Source organism: Dermacentor albipictus, chromosome 3 (genome assembly GCF_038994185.2).
Source record: "Dermacentor albipictus isolate Rhodes 1998 colony chromosome 3, USDA_Dalb.pri_finalv2, whole genome shotgun sequence".
NCBI classification, from domain to species: Eukaryota; Metazoa; Arthropoda; class Arachnida; order Ixodida; family Ixodidae; genus Dermacentor; species Dermacentor albipictus.
Window position 1 is genome coordinate 84,543,900 of NC_091823.1, and position 24,556 is coordinate 84,568,455.

At 48.9% G+C, this 24,556-nt stretch overlaps 2 protein-coding genes across 5 annotated transcripts in view; one reads left to right on the forward strand and one right to left on the reverse strand.

Annotated features, from left to right (window-relative positions):
- LOC135898892 (flavin-containing monooxygenase 5-like) overlaps nt 1-24,556 on the reverse strand; it is a 146,843-nt gene that overhangs the window by 110,485 nt on the left and 11,802 nt on the right. The window lies entirely within an intron of this gene.
- Nucleotides 1-24,556, forward strand: part of LOC139046638 (flavin-containing monooxygenase 5-like) — a 105,951-nt gene that overhangs the window by 77,590 nt on the left and 3,805 nt on the right. For 3 of the 4 annotated variants that reach the window (XM_070535722.1, XM_070535720.1, XM_070535721.1), the window contains exons 2-4: nt 20,095-20,514; nt 21,922-22,156; nt 23,334-23,705. In XM_070535722.1, coding sequence (XP_070391823.1) covers nt 20,095-20,514; nt 21,922-22,156; nt 23,334-23,705 — 1,027 coding nt within the window. Of the gene's footprint in view, nt 1-889; nt 1,168-20,094; nt 20,515-21,921; nt 22,157-23,333; nt 23,706-24,556 lie in introns of those variants that run through there. The other variant, XM_070535719.1, reaches the window with a different exon arrangement.

Sequence of the window (24,556 nt, forward strand, 5' to 3'; positions counted from 1 at the left end):
CAGACTTGCCGGCTACGTACAAAGCCCAACTTAGGCCCGACAGTGCAATGTAGACGACCTTCGTGCAACTGAGAACGTTTACTTGTTATACTTCTCGAAAAACTGTGATTCGCATTACGTGTAACATTGGGGGCCCCTGTGTGCCTCCCATGCTCCGGCTGCGCCCCTGTGCTACAGCTCTGCAAGCTATATACCTGGAGATCCAAAGCCCTAACCCACACGGCCGTGAAAACGCCAGCTGCTTCAAGGCCAGAAAGCGGCCCTGCTACTTTCGCTTTGTTCCACCGAACTGCTCGCGCCTTCGTGAGTGAGGCAAGCACCTCATTTTGGCCAGCGGTTTATTAATGCCTACACTGGAGGACATAACGCAGTCCATAAAAAACGCAAGCAGAGGCACTCCCGCACAAGACCTTTTGGCCGTTCCCGGCCGGTTATGACCGCTTCAGGATATATATATATATATATATATATATATATATATATATATATATATATATATATATATATATATATATATATATATATATATATATATATATATAGCAAGCAGCTGTATTCCGTGCACCTCAGTGTCCACTCATCAGAACTGGTTAAATCGTTCTTTCCGTATAAGTATCGCGGAAAGCAGGGTTGGACCCCATTCGCTGAAAAGAGGCGCCTGCTGCGGGCAGCGTTTATCTGGACCGGCGGCTCTTGTTTCCACGTTGCAAAGACTGGCAATATCGGGCACCCCGTCACAACGGGACCCGCGGCTCCAGCGCGCACTACGCAGCGGTGCGATCCCGCGGCCACTCCTTCCGTGCCAGTCAGCCCGTGCATCCCTTCCCTCTCGTATATAGCGGGACACGCTCGGTGGTTCCTGCTTCCACCGCACCGCCTGCCTGGCCGACCGCCTGGGCGGAAGATGAAGCAGAACCGGCATCGCCGACGCCGAGCGCTGCGGCCGCCGCTGCCGCATCGCCGAGGTTGTTCACCGCTGCCGCCGCCGTGCGCGCAGAAGAGAAAGGCGGCCCGCTCCTGCTGGAACAAGGCCGCTGTAGCCGCGGAACCGACTGTCGCTTTTGAGCGCGCCGCCCCGACGTCGCTGGCGACCAAGATGGCGGCGTCGGATCCGCACGCCGCGGATGCCAGTGGCGACGAAGACGATGCCCTGCGCTGCGTCACGCCGTGAGTGCCGTTTCCTTCCATGCACGTAACCGTGACACTTGCACGCGGCGTGACTGTAGCGTGCGCGCGGTTGCTGCGTAGTTCCGCATTTCAACGGGACACCGTGCATTCCGGCGAGTCGTGCACCTGAGCTACGCGCTTTGTCGTCGTCGTCGTCGCCTGCGTCGGGCGTGGCCATGAGTCCGCGGGCGTGCTGCAGCAAAGCCTATACCGAGCCACACATTTTCGCATAGACATTGTGCAACTCAACCTTCCTCCATGGCATACCAACCACAGCTACGCATAACTACCGTCTATCGGTCTATTAACTCTATGATCGGAGAGCTTCGTACTGTTCTAGGTTCCCCCGTGTGGCAGATAAAGGTGATATCCCATTTGTCACCGTCGGTCTGTTGCGCCTCTTCGCATGCAGGCAGAATTCCGTGCGGTGTTTACGGCATGTGCGAACCGCGCTAGCGTCCCAAGCCGCCGATGTCGCTATTCAGAAGGGAATAGGTTGCGGTATGCTGGTAACTAATCTTAATACGAAATACATGGCGCAGTAAGTAGAAAGGGCAGGCCGAGACAGGACAGCGCTTGTCCTGTTGTGCTCCTACAAAAGTGACGGGCATATATATACACGTATACCGTAACGTTCAGAGAAAACGCAAAAACATGCGCCCGCCGGCTCCAGGTATAGGCAAAACGAGAAGTCAAGGTTGTCAGAAGAAAAGAATGGAAAGAATAAGGAAAACCAGCTACAAAGTAACACATGGCGTTTCAACCACTGCAGTGCGGCAGGCGAACAGGAGTCGGTAGTGACCGAAGAGCGACGCGGGGTGGGCGGCGACGATGGATAATGACTGCAGTGACACGAACACATTCGCAAGGGGCACAAGGACGGAGCAGATGCACGCGAGTATTCACTCAATCCGGGAAAGCGTAGATTCCTCCTGGATCCTTCATCTGCATATTTTTATTTTATTTTCGCGTCACTGAGACTGAGCGTCCATTAACATAAACCCAACAAACTTGAGTTTGGAAGAGATAGAAAAAAAAAACAATCATCACTAGGAATCGCGTGAGACCCGCTCTTCAAGGTGACGTCCCACCCCAACGCTCACGTTGCAGTCTTTCATACACAAAAAGCTGTATACTTGTAAACAGATGCGAAGACTTGTGGATGCATCGGTGCTGTGGTATACAGGTCCCACCAGTTGTACAGCGACGCCCCGATTGCTTGTCTCGGATTCCAGGGGGATGCCCCTCGCTTCGGCGTCCAACGCAGTGGCGCCTGTGTTTTGTCGTTCTTTTGGGGCCTTCTCAATATTGAGGACGAACAAAGCCGCGATCCTGATTTACGTTAAGTCATATTGACTGTTTGTGTACTGCAGCACCTGACCGTTCACGCAGATTGTTCTGGCTGCACACGGTGACAACTTACATCGCCACATTATGCAAGGTTGTCCAAGGCATGGCCGCTATACATCAGATTGCTTGCAACAGCTGCTAGCAGGGGGCGATATTCGGCGTTGGTGTGACTGAGGGCGAATGGTGACATTTAGTAAACGAACAATTAGATCAAACGCGTGTTTACGTAGAGCGACTTGTTCAACGCCCATGTGTCGTATGCACGCTGCCTTAAAGCATACTATTGGATGCATGCTGGATATAAACAATACTTCGAAGGGATTACTCCTTTTCAGGGGAGATCTCCGTCGTGTGAATTCAATTAGTATGTCAACTCTAACTGATCGTGAGCTTCATACATAGCCTTTTGATGAAGTCCTGACCATGTTTTGAAACTGAAATTCGTGACGACTAGCGTATTACACTTTCTACAGTGAAGCTGTTAACGGGAGTTTCGCGACGGTTTTCGTGCATCGTGGTCGAAATCGTATGTAAGTGCAACGCATCACGTGTCGGAACACCGAATTCGCTTTGAAATATAAAGATCAATGATTATAAAGTAAATAAGTCCTTCCATGTGTCTCATTTCAATCTACAGCAATTTATTTCCTGGGTATCTTTAATCGGTTATCCGTAAATCTTGTTTCTCATATTGAGTTATTCCGGCTCCACGTTTGAGGTGAGCTAGGAGTTTGTATCGCTGTGGCAGTGAAAGGCTGACGCTGTGGTGCTGCTACTTAACCAGCACAGGAGCCGTCACAGTAGTCAGTTTATACCGGGTGTTTATACGAACACTTCAAGTGATATTTAAACATAGCCGTTTTCAAATAAAAGAACGGTTACTTCGGAGACATGTGCCGTCAGTGGGGGGCGACCACGGGGTGACGGGTGACGCGTGGCAACACGTGGTGACAACGAGGAGTACGGAGCCGCAACGAGCTGGCTGGCTGCTGCTGGGTGACGTCAGCAGAAGGTCGCTTCGAGGCACATGGCTTTGCGCTCGCTGCAGCCTTCCAGTTGCGCTTTTGCGAGCGCTCTGATAGCCGAAATTTGTCGCGCCGCAGTTCAGCGGATAATCTCATTTTTCCATATCCAAACGTTGATATGGCTGGTACGGAGAGCTCGCTTAGATTTACCACTTGCGATGATTGAGAATTGCCCGCTGAAACTAAGTTTAAAAGTTAATTCATTATTGTTAATTAGCGACTAATTGCCATGTAACACCCGTCACCCGTGGTCGCCACCACTGACGGCATGTCTCCGAAGGAAGCATTCTATGATTTCAAAATGCCTATTATTAAACGTTACTTAATCTATTAGTAGAAGCACCCTGTATAGAACTATACTGTCTTTGTTGTATCGGTTGTCAGATTAGCATACACCTGTGAAGGACTTATTTTGATGCGAAAGCGTCAAACGGCACACTGAGCGAAAAAGCCGGTGTCTGTCGTCTGTAGCAGCGAAACGGCAGGTAAATTCCCATTGGCTGCGACGCCACGTCATGAGCGCGCCTCGACGGAGCAGAGCGGGCGAGAGGGAACACCTGCTGTTGCGCTAGCGCGCCAGGTGTTGTGTGATGGGAGAGGGCATCGCCGCGACGCCACGTCACCCTCGCTCTTGCTTTCGGAATCCTCTATTACCGCCCGTTCCTTGCCCGTGCAAGCTCTCGCCTCCGTATTAACTGCGCCTCGGTAAGACCAAATCAAAACTCGTCAAGCATCTTAACGCGCTCGCTTGCCCGCGAGGAGTTAAATTCGTAACTCAGAAGACCGCTCAGCGGCGTTCAAGTGGACAATAATGCTTTCGCATTCACTCACGACTCGTAAGAAGTGCTTAGGTGTCCTCGGATTTTTTCACCTCAAGGAGATTTATATAACGCAAGATTGCGTGACATTGATCGAGACTTACAGGAAAGTTGAAGGCTGTTCAGAAAGTCATAATTGCATATGGATGTAGATGACAGGTAATTGCAACTGGTGATTTTACTGTGTGCATGCCAGGATTTCAAGAGAACTAAAAAGGTTCTTATTTTTTTTTTCTACGACGGAAACACTAATACAATGTTAACGACAAAATCTATAAACAACCATACACCCTTATGCACCCTTAACTCGCAAGAGTACAATGCTACCGACTGCGAGGATGTCTGTGCCGTGCAAACGAAAGACGGAATTGTGATATCCACTATGTATGTGTCTCCAATCACACCCAAGTGTGATACCGAGAAGTTCGTGACCACGCATTTTGCATGGGTTAGCCGTGATCACATTACCTCTGTGATCATCCTTGGAGATTTCAATGTGGAGATTTCAAAACCAGACAAGAATGGTTCACATATACATAGTTCGGTTTGAAGTGCCGCACCGATTCACTCAACTACTCAACAACGGTCGTGTATAAATTTAACTTTGGCCAAGATTCTGTCTAAGGTTTTAACAAAACCAATCAGTGTATGTCACAGTAATCACAACGCTATCCCTACTACCGTTACCAAATGATGAAGATAAATACATGTACATGTACATGTAAATACATGTACCCTTGTTGTACCCTAATATTGTGTTATGGGCTACAGAAGCTGTAGCGCATAACACGCTGGTCATCTACCTTCACAAAGTGGAATGGCTCCTCAATTTTTTTTCCCCGCCGACGGCGGTGACCCGTGCAGTCAGAGAGGACGATGAAAAATGACCAGTGGCTTGTCTGCCGCATCGCGGCACAGGGAATCTCAGCGCGGAAGGCGCGCACCGCAGGCGAAGCCCGTCAACCGAGACGACCTGTGGCGCCACCAACACCTGTCCGTCATTGCGAAACGCATTCGGTCCAATTAGGCGTTGCCAGCGCTGCGAGTGCGAAGGGCAGGGGAGTGAGGGCACGGCACCCGCGCACGCAGGGTGAAGTGGGAAAGTGCACGCACGTCACAACGAAAGCGAATTCGGAACAGCGCGCAGTACAGCGGCAGCAGGACGACGACGGCGAGCAGCCGGCGTCCTACATACGCTCGCTGCGCTCCGCCCGGGTCAGTGTGCCACGGTGCCTGGCCGGTATACACAAGAACACCGTGAATTCAAAGGGCGCCGCCATATTGATGAGCGCCGGTCGCGCCATCTATCCCAAGCGCCGCGAAGTAGCAGGCCTGGGCTGCCACGCCGGGAGATGCGACCCGGCACGAAGGCGAAACTTGGGCTTTTTAGCTGGGCGGAAGGCGTATTTCGCGTTTTTTCTGGCCTGTCACTTTCGCTGTCTCGATTCAATCGAACTTCAAGACCTCATGCAAGTCCGCAATGGCCACACTGAGTGATGTGCAGACTGCAGAAGCGAATACATCGGGTAACCACGTAAGCACGTAACCTGTGAAGGATTTTACAGCACTGTGTTGGTGACATATTAAAGAACGCAGAACATTGTCCTCTGCACTTTCAGTTTGGTCTTGTTTGTCATGGTCACTACTGGGTTGGCCGTGTTTGGCAACCAACTGGAGAGGTCGTTTGACTGCCTGATTAGCAGACGCCAGCCCTTCACCACCTGCACATTGAAAACAAAATAGATGTTATATTAAGAAGGGCTGTAGTTCTTTCCCATGCCATCACTGCTGCGAAGATATAAAGTCCTCGCAAAATGAAATAGAAAATGCACCAGGCCAATTGTATCGTGCAACCACTTAAGAGTACAACATTCAGAACACAAGCCTACAGCACCCGAACAAGCAGCATATGATGCTAAACCTGCACTCATTGGAAAATGAGGAACTACAGTAGTTATAATGTTCAACTACATGTGCAGTCAAAGCCCGTATAACAGGGCGAGCATGACGGATGCAGGTGTTGTACAGTTGCACAAACCATGACAGGGCACATAAAATTACCACCCCTACTTAAAGCTGCATCATCAGGGAAACCTTTGGTACAAGACAACAACCGCACCTGCATTCCAAAAAATTAGCCCCACCAACTGCAGCTACCTGGTTTCAGGCCTGTTTCGCTTGTACGAGGCCATATCGGATTCTTAGCGCTCCCTTAGAAAACAGTAAAAAAAAAAACTGGTATGAACGAGCAAAATTTTGTTACAATATACAATAATAATTACGCACCTTATTTTCCTCGCCTTATGAACGGAAAAATTTTGCGCTTTGCCCCGCATAACAGCCCGCACGCAGTTTAGAGCTCAGGAGGCTCAAGTGAATTCGTTACGAATGACACCTGCAACACCAGCTCGTAAAGACAGGCGCGCTGCAAGAACGCCTTCGTCGACGAGCAGTCGTCGTTTACGTTTTTGTGGACGCATGGTACGTGACGAGCAGGCTTCGGTTTACTTTCATTAGCAATAACGCTCACCAGAAGGGCAACATACTATCGCCTACAACTTGTCGTTCACGCTTAATGGTCATGCCGTGCACCAGCTGCAAGTATCGCTGACCGCAAACTCAACTGTTCCGCTTAACCGTCGGGAGCTCTGCCTGAATGAAAACACGAAAAGGCTTGCCTTCTTGTTATAGCCAAGGCGAAGCACCGGCGCGAAATTCTGCTCTGTGGGCTTGTCCAGAAAGTGCTCAGAGCAAACCTGCGTGTTACACATATTACGTTCGTAGGGCGCAAAGTTGAACGTGGCACCAAAGTATACACAGATCGAATACTCACTCGTGCATTTTCACTGGGTTGGTAGTTCTACCTATTCACTGCAGCTATCCACCGGTGGCGCAGCTTGTCATTCTTCGTGGAAATCGGTGCAGGCTGAAAACACCGCACCGGCACGATTCCCTACGTGTATTGTGCACTTCGCAAACAGCGCTAAGCAACCTGCTCCTTTTCCGCTGGTTATTTTGGCATGCAAACACGACGCAACGATGCCCAGATGACTTCTTGTACTTAGGATCCGCGTGAACGGGCACATTTCCGCACTTTGGAGTCCTAGAGCTAGCGCTAGCCATGTCTGCTGGTCGCCGGCGAACACACTTTGGCAGCCCAGAACAAAATGGCGCTGGTCGACCGGGCAATCCGGGTGCGAGAGTATGCGTTCAAATAGTCTGGGCGCGAGGCTAGCGTATTCTGGTCTATATACGGCGCCGAATTTCGCCCTTTTGACTTGCGCTTTGCTCGCCGAAGTTGTGCCGTAAAAGCGGGCATAGGTAAAGTCGTGGTTGATCGATTGATTCATTCATTTAGTCAAAGTGCCAAAGCAGCACGGTGGCTTTTAGAGACGCCAGGTTGCTCAGATAAAGTTCCTCTAGCTTGGATGATGATGATGATGATGATGATGATATTATAAGGCATTGGTCACAACGTCATTTTCCAGCGCGCGCGCGTTTGTGTGTGTGTGTGTGTGTGTGTGTGTGTGTGTGTGTGTGTGTGTGTGTGTGTGTGTGTGTGTGTGCGTGTGTGTGCGTGTGTGTGTGTGTGTGTGTGTGTGTGTGTGTGTGTGTGTGTGTGTGTGTGTGTGTGTGTGTGTGTGTGTGTGTGTGTGTGTGTGTGTGTGTGCGTGTGTGTGTGTGTGTGTGTGTGTGTGTGTGTGTGTCGATGAATCTCGCAGCACCTTCTTTGCAGAACGCCTTAATTCCGTCGATCGCAAGTGAATGGGAAAATCCCATTTGTGCCGACTTCCGTGAACCAACTCTCCTCCTCACCCACATCCCCTTGGCTATTTGTCTGTCCTATTTCCCTTTCTCTTCGCAGCCTCTTCTAAACTCACATGTCTGAATTGCTCCTTCAACGGTCTCGAAAGCCATGCAAACACAAAACGAGCTCCATCTGTTTGTACGGTTGCGCAGTTGAACGATGTCTTCAGCGCTCGCCTCGACGTCGTCGACCGAATGCATACTCCTCGCCGTGCCGTTGTCATTGTAGAATTCGATAGGCGTACGTGACGTGACGCACAACGCCTAAAACGCCTTTGAATCGGCACGTTTGGCTCAAAGCGCCCCATTTATTTCTTCTTCAGGGTGTCGCGAATGTCGATATCCTGCGAGTCCGCGGCAAACCAGACTTACACTAACGCGATTACAGGACAGAGGTGAACGAGTCGCAGGTGGAGATCAATTGGAACAAGAGCATCGGATTTTGGCACGGAAGTTGGGACAACACACCGACTGTCTTTGCGGAGTTACAATGGACCGTGTCTCCTTCGAAATATTTGGGGGTGCCGCTTGAACACTACGAGAGTATGAGACGTCGCGCGTAAAAGAGAAAACCGGAGGATGGCAGGGTCGTGATTTGTCAATGTTTGCAAGGGCAACTGTTTGTAATTTGTTTTTAATTGCCAAAGTGTGGTATGTCCTCCAATTTTTGTCGATGACCCGTGTGAATGTACAGAAAATACACAGAGTCTTTGCTGTTTTTATCTGGGGTTCCACTTGGGAAAGGGTCAGCCGTACCAACTTGTTTCGTCCTGTTCGAGATGGTGGTCTTGGATTGTCGCATTTGTTCTTACGACAGATTGTTTCTCGTTTTGTCTTCTTACGAGATCAAAGTGATTCATTCTTGCGTACGATGATCCAGATCCGTTTGAAAAGCGTTTTGCCTGAATTTATTGTGTCTAGTGCACAGCCTGTACACTATCGGCTTAAAGGCTACTTGCGAGAGGTAGTCGACTCCCTTCGAATATTAAAAGCTCGGTTTTCCCTTCAGTACCTGAGCACAGTAACAAGAAAGAAACTTTACAAGGATTTAGTTGACGTATGATGCCAGTGCCATTGTACCGAATGAAATACTATGGAGGCCCAGGACAAGATGTTTTAAAAAGAGTTAAAAAGATGCCAGTGAGAGCAAGCGTAAAGTCGTTCTTCTTTAAATTGCATACATCTACCCTTCCGGTCAAAACATGGATAGCCGACAAAGGAATATCTGTACCATGGACGACCAACTGTGCGCTATGTAACAAGCCGGAGACCATTGAGCACGCTTTCATTGACTGCTGGGATGCAATTTTTTATTGGGATGTCTTGCAAAGAACTCTTAAAAAGGAACTGCCGATAACAGCACAGGGTATACGTTTCCTGCCGGTAGACAGCCATCAGGGCTTTCTGTATGACATGATAATGCTCCTGGGCCTCCATAGTCTTTGGAAGACACGGATGGCGGTAACGCACGCCGATGTGAATGCGCGCCCAGCGCGAGAAAATTTTGTTGAAAGCATTATTTTCATACGTGAGATATATCGTGTACAGGCAGATCCGCCTGACTGGTTGGGTAATCTTGATGAATTAGTGAATTTCAAGAAATTTTAGCTTGTCACGTTGGTCCAAGTAGTCCAACGTGTTTTTATGTATGTCATTTTGTGAATAAAGAAAAAAAAGTATTTCCAAGGCCGATTCTGTCTCCCCTCGCCGGATACCGCGAGATAATCCCGTCGAATCCGCACTCAATTGACACCAATAGATTTGAGGGTATAAAAAAAATGTGAGGGCGATGATTTGCAGGTCATTTGCCGGCAGCTATTGCACGCGATGTGTGTCCTTTTCTCGCGAGCGTATTTTATACAGATTTTATTGTTCATTTGTACCAACGCGAAAAAACTATTTGGCATCTGCAAACTTCAGGTTCTATTTATTCATATATTTATTTTTTATTATAAAACTGTGAGCGATTCGGTACGAATGCGAAGCACTGATTGCGACGTCACTCTTTTAAAACCGCGCGCTGGCAATTCTACCCCATTTCATTTTCGCGGCTTCACTTCATGCTTCGTACTTCTTGCTTCACTTCATGCTACATAGCCGGTTACGATTATGATAAGCCTCAACCATGGTACTTATTCCTATGTGTAGGGGGATATGCAGTCTCGGGTGACTGAGAGAAACGTAAGACAAAAAGTGCTCTAAGGGTATAAATAAAACAAAAATTCAATGCCCTTCCACTATGTGAAGAAGGATGGCCAGCCAAGCTTTGTATGTGGGCACCTTAATGCGAACTGCACCTCCGCCGCGGGTTGGCCCGGCATTTCACTACCTTCTGAATCGGCCCACGTACGGGAAGTGCTTATCGCCTGATTCACCTCCGCCGCGGGTCGGTCTGGTGTTGCACTATATTCGGGATCGGCTTACTTATGGGTAGTGTTTAACGCCTGCTCCACTCCAGCCGCGGGTCTGCCTGTTATTGCACTATCTTCGGGATCGGCCCACGTACGGGGACGCCACTTCACCTCTGCCGCGGGTCTGCCCGGTATTGCGCTATCTTTGGGATCGGCCCACGTATGGGGGGCGTTTAACGCCTGCTTCACCTCCGCCGCGGGTCGGTCAGGTATCGCACTATCTTTGGGATCGGCCCGCCATTGCACTATCTTCGGGATTTTTTTCTACACGCGGACACGATAGTGGCGAAAGTATCCCTTAACAAATGTGCTGTAAAAAGAAATATGCAAAAAGACAAAAATAGCGTGCAAAAGGAGCAGTCAGACCAGCTAAATCGGGGATTACATTTCCGTCTTCCTCCTATTTAAGATCTTTCATGACTTAGGAGTTTTCTTCATCCCTTAATTTTTCTCTCCCCTTCCCCCAGTGCAGGTTAGACAACCGGGCTTAGTTCTAGTTACCCCTCCTGCGTTTCATATACCCTTTTCCTATCTCTCTCTTCTACCTCCCGTTCTTCCTTGAAGAAAAGAGATAACGAGAACAATGTCGAGTCTAGGCTTTACAAAAATACACAGTCTTGAACTCGCCCCCCTCTCCTTACCACCGTCGAGACTGCTCCACACAGAGCTATACATCGAGTGGTAGATGTTACAGCGCGAGAGAGTTTTGTCATGCCACAGAGGACGGGCTAGCAAAATGGCGTTACAATCAATTGTGTAGCATGTGGAGTTATACAGACCGGAAGAAATCAGATGAAAGCAGTGTCCAGCCGAAAGTATAGCCGCACAAGAAGGCTGGATTTGTACAAAAAGATACAAAAAGAATATCACTCTCACTGCGGTGCTTCACATGCGAGGCCTCCGCAGCGTGAGGTACTCAACACTCTTGCTTCCTCCCTCCGCACTCAGGCTAAGTCAACGTTACTAGATAGCCGTCTTTCTGAAATAAATGACCCCTCTCTCTCTCTGTCTCTCTCTCTCTCTCTCTCTGTGTATGTGTGTTTGTGTGTGTGTGCGTGCGTGCGTGCGCGTGTGCGTGCGTGTGTGTGTGTGTGCGTGCGTGCGTGCGCGTGTGCGTGTGTGTGTGTGTGTGTGTGTGTGTGTGTGTGTGTGTGTGTGTGTGTGTGTGTGTGTGTGTGTGTGTGTGTGTGTGTGTGTGTGTGTGTGTGTGTGTGTGTGTGTCTGTGTGTAGGCATATAGAAATAATTTGTCAAAAGAAAGCATGCAGATCCAACGCAATGATGAAAAATAAAGTGTCCTTCCACTCTGTGACGAAGGATGACCAGCGAAGCTGTGTACTGGGCCCCTTAATGGCGAACTTCAACACCTGACGGCTCTTCGGGATCGGCCCACATAATTTTATTACGCCGTAGTGGAGGACTACGGATTACTTTTGACCATGTGGGCTTCTCTAACGTACACCTAAATCTAAGTACACAAGCGTGCCTTTCTTTTGATTTTATTTCTTTTTGCATCAGCCGCGGCCGGAATTGAACCCGCTACATCTTGCTCAGCAGCACAACGCCAAGGCCACTGGACTGCATCTACGGCTCTGTCTGAGTAACGAGGAGGCAGGCGATATGGTATGGTGCTGGTCGAAGAAAGAATGTTGCTGGTGGGTGCGCACACAGAAGAGTACGCGTCATATCTAAGTACATTCAGGACTTCCCGCGTCTTGTGTCACAGTGGGAGATTGGCCGAAAATGGAAACACACCCAGTAGCGCACATCCACTGACCCATGTTGTCTATCTATATCCATAAGTATATCCTGCGAGAAACCGACGACGAGCGCCAAGCACCCCATAAGGCGCAAAGAAAGTTTCCCTTTAAAAGATGCGAGCAAAAAAAAAAGTGACACGCGGCGCCAAATGACTTCATTATCGTTGAATCGCGCCAGCGGGCTTGTGCGACAGGAATAAGTAATGCTTGTGGGACATTTACAGGTTAATTAATTTGCATAATGTAAGTTATGACGCAGGCTGTAGTGGGGGACTCCAGATTAATCTCGACCACTTGCTCTTTTTTTTTTTTTACGCGCATCCCACGCACACCACACGTGCGTTTTCGTATCTCTCCCCCGTCGAAATGCGACCGCCGCGGTCGGGGTGCGATCCCGCGCTCGAGCCTTAGCAGCGCAACGCGAAAGCCACTACGCCACCACGGCGGTTCTTCTTTACCGTTTATTATAGGCAAGTGTAGAATCGCGTCGCCGAACCAAACTCTTGGTATTACGCCAGCGTATCTGAAACGCCTCACTCGGAAACGGCTAAATCTTTTGTTAATAATTAATGAAAGCAAAAATACACATCAACTCTTTTAAAACAGACTACGCTCGTCGAGTTCGCTAGAACGGTAAGAAAAACAGATATGGCAATGTTAAGCAAACAAAAAGAAACAAGACAAGAGACCTGACCACGTGATTGGCGTCAATAAAAAGATACAACGTAGTTAATATTACCAAATAAGTTCTCTTAGCAGTGTTATATAAGGCAACATTCACGTGTGCGGTTTTACTTATACAGATGCAGTCTCGTGTCCGCTTACACTTAGTTTTGCAGTTTTCTCTGATTGATCATGATTGTCTGAATGGTTATTTGGTGCGACAAGCACGCACTACAACCTATGCTTTACGACAGTTATCAGTCAAACAGTCACTCATAATCCCACGCATCCGTGAAATAAGCCTGTCTCAACAGCAACAACAACAAAATTCTGCGCCACTGACCTAGATAGACGCATTTGGCGTCGACGGCATCAGCTTTCTGGGGCAAGGCTACGTATATGGTGGCGTCTCCCAAAATCTGATTACGTATACGGCCGCGAAAATCGTGGACTGTGCAAACCGAACGACCACATAGCAGCTCGGGGAGCACTCATTTTGCGCAAGTTAGCTGAAGGAATCAGGATTAGACGGAAAGACAGGGAAGTTATAGTGAAATATTTAGCGCGCACAATTGACAAGGACACGGTGAAGGGGGACACACCAGCGCTAAATAATTCACTATGAATTCGTTCCAACTCGCCCAACTATCAGTTCTGCTACAGGGAAGTTAGCCAGCTCTCATACTGGCCGGCTACCCTGTGCTGGGGAAAGGAGGTAAGGAGAATAAAAGATAATAGACAAAAGATGTTACAAAAAATTGGAAGAAGAGCAAAAAAAGAAAGGGGAAAAAGAAAAAGAAAATACGGCACTGCTTAAAATCTGTCTTTAAGACCAGTTATCCGGAAGAAGCGCAACAACGCTTTCAAAGCCTTCTGTGCTGAGGACGGTCTCGGTCAGTGTCCCAGGACCTTTTCCTCCAACAAAGAACGTTTGTCAAGACTATCTAGCACTTGAAAGTTCTCTCCTGGGCGCATTGAAGCGGGGGCACTCACAGAGAAGGTGGATGATTGTTTCCTCACACCTACAGTTATCGCATGTGGGATTGTTGGCCATTCCGATCCGAAATGAGCAAGCATTCGTGAAGGCCACGCCAAGCCACAAGCGGCACAAAAGCATCTCCTCAACTCTATATAGTCCTGACGGAAGACATAGCCGTAGATGCGGATCTGAGTTGTGGAGACGAGCGTTGGTAAATTCCTTCGAGTTCAACTGTTAAAGTGGAAGTTCACGTGCAAGCCAACGAAGCCCTGTAGCTGCGTCTGTTCTGGATAACGGTGTAGCTACACTGTAGTGGAGGCGGCGGTCATGGGCAGATCGGGCAGCCTCATCTGCACGGTCGTTTCAGTACATACCACAATGGTCCGGTATCCCCTGATAAGCTATGTTGTGTTTTTTTTTTTTTTTACTCTCTATTGCGTGGTGGTAGCGAGAAACCAAGACCTCGAGGAGCACAATGCACGAGACTGACGTAGTGGCCGCGTCGCGGTGAAAGCTTGTCCTCCCTGCGTGGAGGGAGCCTAACCGACTCTGCAGGCATTTTCACTATAGTTGTTCTCTCTCTCTCTCATTGCGTGATGATGAAGAAATCTTATGTTAGAACTTATTGTTCATTCGGTCCATGATGAAATGGCGACATAATGCACTGGAGAGCGGCCTTGGAGTCGGAGAAGATTGACCATGTCTGTGACGGTTCTTCAATTACGAATTCTAAGCAGCACGGAGGGCGAATGCGATGCCTTGGATTTTAGGGTGACGGACTTCGCGGGAATAACCACTGCTCCTGTTGAGCTTGCAGAAGAAACTGAATCATCCGTGTAAATGTGAAGGCGTCCGTTGTGTTTCTCATGCAGGAGCAGCAGTTTGGCCTGTTGTAGGGCTAAGAATGACGATTGTGTTTTCTTTTGGATTCCAGGAATGGTTATAGGAGGGCTTCCAGGTGACTTAGGCACCACAACATAAATGGTGGTCTTGCTGCAGGTGTAAAGTTCGAGAAAAACACTGAACGATGCGAAGCAATACCGCTGGATGCAAAGTGTGGCCTAGAAACAGGAAGTGAGGCGATGTGGTGTGATGGAATCCGGGTGGAACCCCTCATGTGCATTCTTAAGGCATCGACGCAAATATATGTTGTGATTGGGTGATCACGCACGATGACGACAGTCGCTACTGAAGATGCACATCTCGGAAGGCCAAGGCATACTCTCAGTGCTTGAGCTTGAATCGACTGGAGTGTACGTTTGAGTGTATGATTGGAATGGAGGGCGTGTACGTTTGTTGTTCGGGTCCTGCCCAGCACAGGTAAGCTGTAGCGCATGAACCCTAGGAAAAGTACAGTATAAAGTTGAAGTTTCGCTCGTACAGATGCACCTCACGACCTTCACGCAAGAAATCTTATCACCTGAGTGATCATGGAGAGTTTCTTTTTCATGTGGAAAATATGAGGAGTCCAGGACAGGTCGCGGTCTATTATTACTCCCAGAAAGCGGTGGGTCTTCTCATAACTAATAGCCTGTCCATCAATTTTAATGACGTATGGGCCCGTCGCCTTACATGCGAAGGCAGCCAGCGAGCACTTCTCAGATGACAGCTCTAGTCCCCGTCCTTGAAGGTAGTTTGACGTCAGTGTAGCCGCTCTCTGAAGCCTGGCACGTACGTGTACATACGTCACCCCTTATGCCCAGATACAGATGTCTGCGTATATTGACAGATGCACGGTCCGCGAAAGCACATCAACAGTGTCGATAAGCGCAAGGTTAAAGAGAGTGGGGCTCAGGACTCCACCTTGAAGAACACCGCGACAAGTACAATGGTGCGTTGTTGTACCATGTTCTGTTTGTGCAAAGAAGGTTCAGCCCTTCAAATACCAGTCCATTGGTAGACACGACCCCCCAATTCAATGTTCCCCTAGACATCCAGAATAGCTTCTTGCGATGCATTGTCGTATGCGCATTTCGTATCCAAGAACATCGCCGCAGATAATCTCTTCGGGCTTTTGTGGTGCTGTACCGACGAGATAAGGCCGATCACATTATCTATCGAGGACCGTCCACGCCGAAAGCCGGTCATAGTATCAAGGTATATACCGTTATGCTCCAGGTACTACTCTAGAGTTAGTACCATCTGCCCCATCACCTTTCCAAAACAGCTGGCAAGGTCGCTGAAGTCTACACATTGGCAATGCAGACTACAGAGCCAGCAAGTTCGTATGCACGAAGTAATAGATATATGCAAATCAATTAACCTTCAAGAAGGAAAAGTTTAAACCGCTGGGGGAAAAGGTCAATCAGCCGCCTTTAGTGTACCTTCCATATCCGTCGTTGTTGTTCGACTTGCGCTTGTACAGCGAAGCTGTATGCCGGGATTTCTTCGACTCCGCACCCAGAAACTCAACCAATCACAGTGGATGGCGCGTGCCGCATGCGCCACGGGGTTCCTTGCAGCACCACCAAATGGCGCTCGCCTGTGCGCATCCGACGCGTCCGCGGCAGCGGCGACGCCGGCCATGTAAGGAAAAGAAACAAAAAGAACGAGAAAGCTCGCCTTCGCGCATAGCGTTCCCTGCAAGCATTTTCCGGTAAAAATTACGGTTGCATAAGCTGCAGTTTAGCCGGGAAGCGGCAACTGTGGGAAGGAGTGACGTAAGTACACTTTCATATGTAAAAGAATAACCTGCCTAGCAAATATTTCATTTATGTTCTGATAGCGCTATGGAAAGGCCACGCATAGTTCGTACTCATTTACACATACTGTGGACATGAGGTCCATTCAGGGAGGGCCCAAACAAAGCAAAAAAGAAAATAACGACAGACGTGATCACAACAGGCACAAAAGTGTGACTACGACTGCCACAAAGCCAAGCAATTCCAGTCGTCAATGGTGCGAGTGAAAAAGAAAAGGTATTAAAATGTATTAGTACGGGCAAAGTAAGGGGTTAGAGCATGTGGATGATCGTGGGGAGCTGGTCTCGTCATTAGTGAATTTATATAGTTGGAAGGGTCGAGTGCCACTTCGTTATTGAGTGGCTGGAAAATAAATTTCAGCTGCATTTTCCCCCTTACGCAGTTCAAGTAAGCCATATTTGGCTTGGCGACTGCAATACGACGGGTTACGTTAGCCAAGCTAGAAAACCGGTGTCATTTACCGACTTTCTCCGACAGCGGCAGATGTGACGCACAGGACGTGTCTTTACTTTGTCTTCCCATTTTCTTATTCTTGCCGCTGTTCCTCCGCCATAACATGTCCCCATGCATAGCTCACATGTGCGCCTTGCTTCTACAGTCCAAGGGCACAAGCCGCGAGTTGCCGGTGTTTCGCGACCAGAATACCATTTTGTCGTCACGCAGCCGACCACGTTGCTGGGGACTCTATACGATGTCGCAGCGCTCTTCCGAAACGCTTGCACATGGGTATTGGCCAACTGATTTCCGAGCGGAGAGGGGTCGCTCACCTCGAATGCTACAGCGGTACGTAGTGTACACGCACCTTATCACATCTGGGCAACCAGCAAGACCTGGCGGTGTTGCTCAACCTCTCGAGCAAGAACGCAGGCACGAACCGTGTCAAGAATGCACTGCATGCAGGAGCGACCGTTTATTCGAGTTTCTTCACTCCTGGTAGGCGGTCGCAAATTAGTCCAATGCCACGGGAGCCACCCGTGGTTGCGATATTGCATAAGCACCGTATGTGTGTCGCTCACCATTGCTCGCCGCAAGCCGAGCTTGCCTGGCGCGAGAAGGCGAAGCCACTCGGCGCCTTATATCGTCTCACCCGCAGGGCAGGTTGTTTACTCGTGTACACGCGGCGTCGACGTGCATGCCAGGGGTGTGCAGACCAGTTCAGGCGCACAGGTAGATCTTATCGGGCCGGTGAATTGATAAGGGACCTATACCAGCTAGAAAACTATACACCCAGTTGGGTAACCGACAAAAAGAAAAGGGGGGGGGGGGATTATATTGTCTGAGCGGCAATATCTGCCAATTCAAGGCCGCACCTTTACTTTTTAGCTCTCCCTCGTCCTTAAGCTTACATAACGTGCGTAAGAGAAAAAAAAGAAAGAGAGAGATATAGAACTGTTCACCTGGTTGACCGTGGACGCCACATTTGCTTTGCCTCGTGATCGTATCTTACCTGGCAGCTGCAGAGAAACCTCCGATGCAGCTCCGATTGCCATGCGTTCACTTTGGAGTAAGAGTGGAACTGACTGGATTGGTTATGCCCGTTACGGATTTCTCGTCAGCCATGACCGCAAAATGTTTCATTCTTTTTCTTTTCCTTTTTTTCCGTTCTTTTTTTTTCTTTTTTGTGTCAGCAGTGGAACGTTCAAGGTACAGTTACGATATAGACTATTACTGGGCTCCAGGCTTCTGGCTGCTGGAATAATACTGCGTATACTTGCTACATGTTCTAACAGCCAGCAACTGTATGTTTTCATAACTTGCTGATACTTTCTTAGCTCAATGAGGTCTGCACTTCCCAGCCAAGTGAGCGAATCGACAAGACATCGAATACAGTGGAACTCAAAAATTACGTCATAATTAAGGCCCAGGCGCAGAAGTTCGCAACATGGGTGTTGGTAGTGCCATAGTACGCTGTCATCTTTCCAGAGTTTTCGAACTCACCAACATATTTGCTATTTTCGTTTTTCTATAATTTTACGATCTTGATGGGACACGCCGAACATAGCTTGTCCCTTTGTCGACAATACTTTACGCCATCGCACTTTCTTGCTGATCATAACGTAATGACCGTTCTTTTAGACGGTTGCAAACACGCGCACTCAACTATTCTAATCCTCCAACTAGCATTCTATCAAGTCTCGCGTTAACTATGGCTCAAGTCCCATCGATTGGTCTGTCGAGAGGTCTATCTATGGGTGCAATTCACTCATCTTCAGCTTAACAGAAGACAAATGCTGGAGAGCACCGCTCTCCCCGCTGATATTACAATTCTGCCGCTCGTGTCACCATTCTTGCTGCATTCAGTCAGGACTACACTGTGGCGTACTCGTGTTCATTGTAATTAAACTGTGCCTGTGGTTGTCTCCCGTTGCGTCAAATGTGTTTTGAACACTCCAATTTACTGCTATAAACGCGAGACTGTGATTGGGCACCGTATGGCTGCGTCTCAGCGTTTCGGGTACCTGAATTATGCGCTTTAGCCACTCCTCTCAGGACAAGGATGTCGCAAGCGGTCCGGTCACGCTAGAGAATTTCCCGCCAAGTCCCTTGAGTGATCAACGTGGCCAGCGATTGAGGAAGCGCGTGTCCCTTTCAGCGGCAGTATGCGTTCGGAAGTTTTTCCAAAGCCTAAGGGCAGTCTGGCTGTCTACGTACCTTGTGAAAGAAATTCCTTGACAGAACCGCCCAACTGCCATCGCGGAACAGAAGAAAAAAAAAAGAGAAATCGAATTGCAGAACCGCTGTGTACCATGGTTTGGGTGCACGTTTGAAAATCCCATATGACCAAGATTAATGCGCAGCCCTCTACTGCAGCGCCCCTCATAGTCCATTAGAAGAGGGACGCGAACTGACTCATAAACACAGAGAAGCACTATCGAAAAAAACCCATATCCGTTAATTCCATATAAACAAATGGGGGTACCATATAAAAGCCTGCACTCTTCCATGTAGAGCATATCCCACATCCCCATACGGACTTATGGGGGTTTCATATTTAAAAAAAAAATCACGTATGTTCCCATATATCGCATGGGGCATGTCGGATATAATCCCCATATGATGCTCATATAAATTTTCCGTATGTTCCCATAAATGGGGCAAGTCCCATATATCTAAGAACCCGTATTTTTATATACAATACTGGACATGGGTCTTATGGCTGTCTTCGATAGGGTAAAGAAAGACAGGTGCCCGTCTCGTGTGCACGCTGTGTATGCGTGTCATATTGTGCCCCTCTCTTCGCCAACTAGCCCAACAAGGAATACCCCTCAGCCCTCGCGACGTTAAATCCCAAAATGAAAGAAACGACATCCACTGCCTTTTTTTTTTTTTCAACACGACTGCGCACGGATGCACGTACGCGCGCCTATAGAGTGTTCCGAACGTTCACCGCCGCCTTCCCCTCGTGCACGCAGGGACCAGGTGACCATGGGTCTTGGCGACCGGGGCCGCAAGCGCATCGCCATCGTGGGTGGCGGCTCGGCGGGCATTGCGGCCGCCAAGTCGTGCCTCGAGGAGGACCTGGAGCCCGTGGTGTTCGAGCAGACGGACGCCCTCGGGGGCCTGTGGCGGTACCGGGAGGTGCCCGAGTACGGCGTGCCGTCCCTCATGAAGGCCACCATCATCAACACGTGCAAGGAGATGAGCAGCTTCAGCGACTTCCCGCCGCCGCGCGAGTTCGCCAACTACATGCACCACACGAGCCTGGTGCGCTACTTCGAGCTGTACGCGAACCACTTCGGCGTCACCAAGCACATCCGCTACAACACCGAGGTGACGCGAGTCGCGAAGAGTGAGGACTACGACGAGACCGGCCGCTGGGACGTCACGTACAGGTAAAGCGTCGACGTGGATGACAACGGATCCGACTGTACGCGCACATCTGTCACTCATTCTGACAGGAGAAGTATCGCTGTGGCCAGTAATCAAGCGACGCAAAGCTGAAAGACCGTTCGGAGAAAGCTGAAAGACCAAAGATGAGCAATACCGCGCGCTCGAAATGGGGCAAAGTTTAAGTCAAAGAAAAGGTTAGTTGACGGAACATTCTTTTCCCTAGAGCTGCGGTAAGATTTTACACTACACTCAGAATGTAACGCAACCGCACATGGGGAGAGAGAACGGTCAGTAAAAAATGTCCGACCTCTCCCACGTTCGGAGCTGCGTGTAGACGCCATTTATTTATTTGAATGTAAACTTTAAGGTTTTGTAACTATTCGCTCAATGCTTCTCAATTTGCCTTACCGAATTACATATATTTTTCTAAGGCTTCACCCGCCGTGGTTGCTCAGTGGCTATGGTGTTGGGCTGCTGAGCACGAGGTCGCGGGATCGAATCCCGGCCACGGCGGCCGCATTACGATGGGGGCGAAATGCGAAAACACCCGTGTACTTAGATTTAGGTGCACGTTAAAGAACCCCAGGTAGTCAAAATTTCCGGAGTCCTCCACTACGGCGTGCCTCATAATCATAAAGTGGTTTTGGCACGTAAAACCCCATAATTTAATTTTTAAGGCTTCAGGTGGATTATATTGTTTCTAATGCCCTTCCCTATATTTCTGGAGATTTTCGTTAAACTGTGACTCAGCCTTTAGGAAACTCCACCACTGGAAAATAAAAGCGTTTTATCTCAACTAAACTACACGCCAGAATATCGCCGTTTTACGCAGAAGTCAGGACACTATTGTCGGTGGTTAGGTGCGAGCAGAGTCCTTTAGTACTTTTCTGGTGCGAGTCAAGCAGCATCATGCGATGATATAGGCCGCCCGTCGTTGCCTTTCTTCTTTTTTGATTTCCTCTTTTTCGTTGGGCAATGTGGCAGGCTTGCGTCATCTTAAATGTTCATGAGTGAAGGGCGCGCTACTAAACAAGATACGGTTTTCGCCGTAGAGCGTTGCCTGCCGTCCTACTTCCCTTAAAATTCGGCCACCAACATGGGTGCGCTTGCTCTACCGTGACGCGCATGCGCACCTCGTGCCTGGAAGCGGCGTCAGCAGTAAAGTCCCAAAACGTTCTAGATTGACAGCCTGCTCTTGTTGTTGTTATGAGTATTTTGTGTATCTCTGCATCTAAAACCCTTCTATTGTGGCTTATCTTTTTTTTTTCAACGGTATTTACGTTCCCTATAAGTATTGAAATCGTAGAGATCGAGTATTATGAGCGACGCCTGTGTATAAGAGGTTTAATTATCCACTGAATGTATCGCTCTGTCTTTCTTCTTTCTTCTATTTCCTGCCCGTCCCAAAGAACAAAAGGCCAACCTCCTCGGACGGAGACGTTTGACGGCGTGATGATCTGCTCGGGCCACCACGTGATCCCCCACGTGCCGACCTTCAAGGGCCTGGAAAAGTTCAAGGGCCAGGTTCTGCACACGCACGACTACAAGATCCCCGACGGGTTCCGCGACAAGAAGATCCTCATCATCGGCGTCGGAAACTCGGGTGCAGACGTCGCCGTGGACCTGTGCCCTTGCGCTGAAAAGGTTTGGCGGAGAGCTCGATAGCCGCTTCACTTAAGACACGTCGAAGAAGACCTTCAAGCGAAATTATGTAATCGGGCCATCTGAGCGCCTCCCCCCCCCCCCCCCTCACATTCTGACTGATATGAACTATGATGGATAAACTCGCGCTGCACGCAAAGCGGGGCATGCAAAGTACACGCGTCCTGCACGTTGTGTAGTATAGTGTCACGCATTAATACACTTTATGTTGGTATAGTGCCATACACTCTTCTTGCCAAATGTGAACAGAACGTGCTCAGCGTTAAAACTGAAGTTGACTGCAAACCACGTTTAGCTGGTAACGAAGCAAACATCCTAGGTGTCCTTTCTTTCCCTAACTTTTTAGGCAACCTTGAAGAGTCGCGCCACACCAGGGCGCTTCTGGCCCGTTTACGTCCGATCACATTGTCAAAAGATGTAGCAATCAGCAGTGCTGTTGCCGAACACGTTTTCCGGTAATCTTATGTACACGTACGCACACGCCAGTAATTCATTTGTATGAGAAAGCTCTGTATAGTATCAGAAGTACTGGTTCTGGGACACCGGTCACGACGGATGTCTGCAATGAAGGACACGAACGCGTTGGAATGTGCCACGTGCGCTCTTTCGGCTTCCATTTCTTTTTTATTATTCAGCATTGATTTAGACACAGTGAAGGTCTTGGATGGCAAGGCTAAAGGCAGTACATTGTCTGCCTGACTAAGGCCCTGTCACCCATACATTGCTCAACAGTGCGGTAGCATATAACACACAGAGAGTATACACACATATCAATAGCGTGGATTAGACGTACATAGCATACATTGCAAACATATGTGCATTAATTACAACAATCACTGTACAACTTTCTAAGTAGAAACAGTTTAGGATCAACAGAGTAATATGAACACGAAAAAAACTTTATATATATATACAAGCACAAAATGAAACGCACTTTAAATAATTGTACATAAAACGCACAAAAAACCAATTAGCACAATGTCAATCCGAAAGGGAAAGCAAATTTGTTTTCCTCTGTCTACGCGTGCTCCTTTTCCCCATCCCCGCGTGCATGGTAGTTGACCGGAACTACCTGCGAATAACCTGCGCTCCTTTTGTTTGCCTCCTGTCCTCCGCATCTATGTCGTCGTCCACTCGTGCAATCCGCGTGAATCCGCAGGTGTACCTGAGCACGCGCCGTGGCTGCTGGGTGATTCGGCGCGTGGGCCTCTGGGGCATTCCGGCCGACTCGTTCCTGAACCGTCGCACGGTGAACCTGTTCAACAAGTACGCGCCCGAGTGGCTCGTAAACCTCATGTACGAGACGTACTCGAACGAGGCGTTCAGTCACAAGCTGTACCGGCTCAAGCCCAAGCACCGCTGGCGCAACCAGCACCCGACCATCAATGACGCGCTGCCCAACGGCATCCTCAGCGGACGCATAGTCATCAAAGGCGACGTCGAGGAGTTCACCGAGACGGGCGTCATCTTCAAGGACGAGGAAGGGTACGAGCAGAAGTTGGACGTCGTCATACTAGCCACGGGGTACCTGGTGAGTTCAGAAGCAACGGCAATATGTGCAAGCTTGTATTTATGAAGACACCGAAAGGCACACCCAGACCCCGAACGAATATTTTAATTTACCACTGTCAGAAATCCCATAGGCACTTAGCTATCATCTAGATACCGTCTAGAGACTTTACTTAGAATGCCTATAATCCATAAGCCTTCACAGGAAGTCTATAAGCCCACCTTCTTAAACGTTCTATGAACCAGTGTCGGTAGCACTTCTATGTGTGATGAATAACACAATAAAAAATCTGTTGGGTTCCGAGCAGGTGATAAGATGCGTATATAGATACTATAAATTATGTCACCCTTTCTTAAAAGTGGACGAGTACCTGTATCTCGACGTGAGTGCCATGTGAGCCGGCACGGTTTAAGCCCTCGCCCACTAATTTGGCATGTTTTGCCAGGTCTCATGGGGAGCAGGTGGATGCGAAAGCAGAGAAATTTTATATTTCCACAAAAGCATCAGAGAAAAGCACCTTGCTTCGAGCACCCGCTACCAAGCTCGAACGCTATATACCGCCGCTCCTCCAATTTCATTTCGCTAGATTTCTGTTCGTGACAGCTACCCACCAACACTGTCTTTTAAAGCTTCACAAGTCGCAGTGACGCCCAGGAAAGGCGTCCCTTGTCGCTACGCGTACGCTGCCACACTTATCGCGCGCTACACTACGCAGTGAATGACCTGGGGTGCCATGGAGGATGCCCCGAGTTTCTCACTCGCCTGAGACTGATCAGGGGCAGTCGGTGAACAGAGATAGCGCACAACGCGCGAAAGCGGCAGACAATAACATGTCGAGATAAAGCCGCGTATGTACGTAAACACGAGCGCAC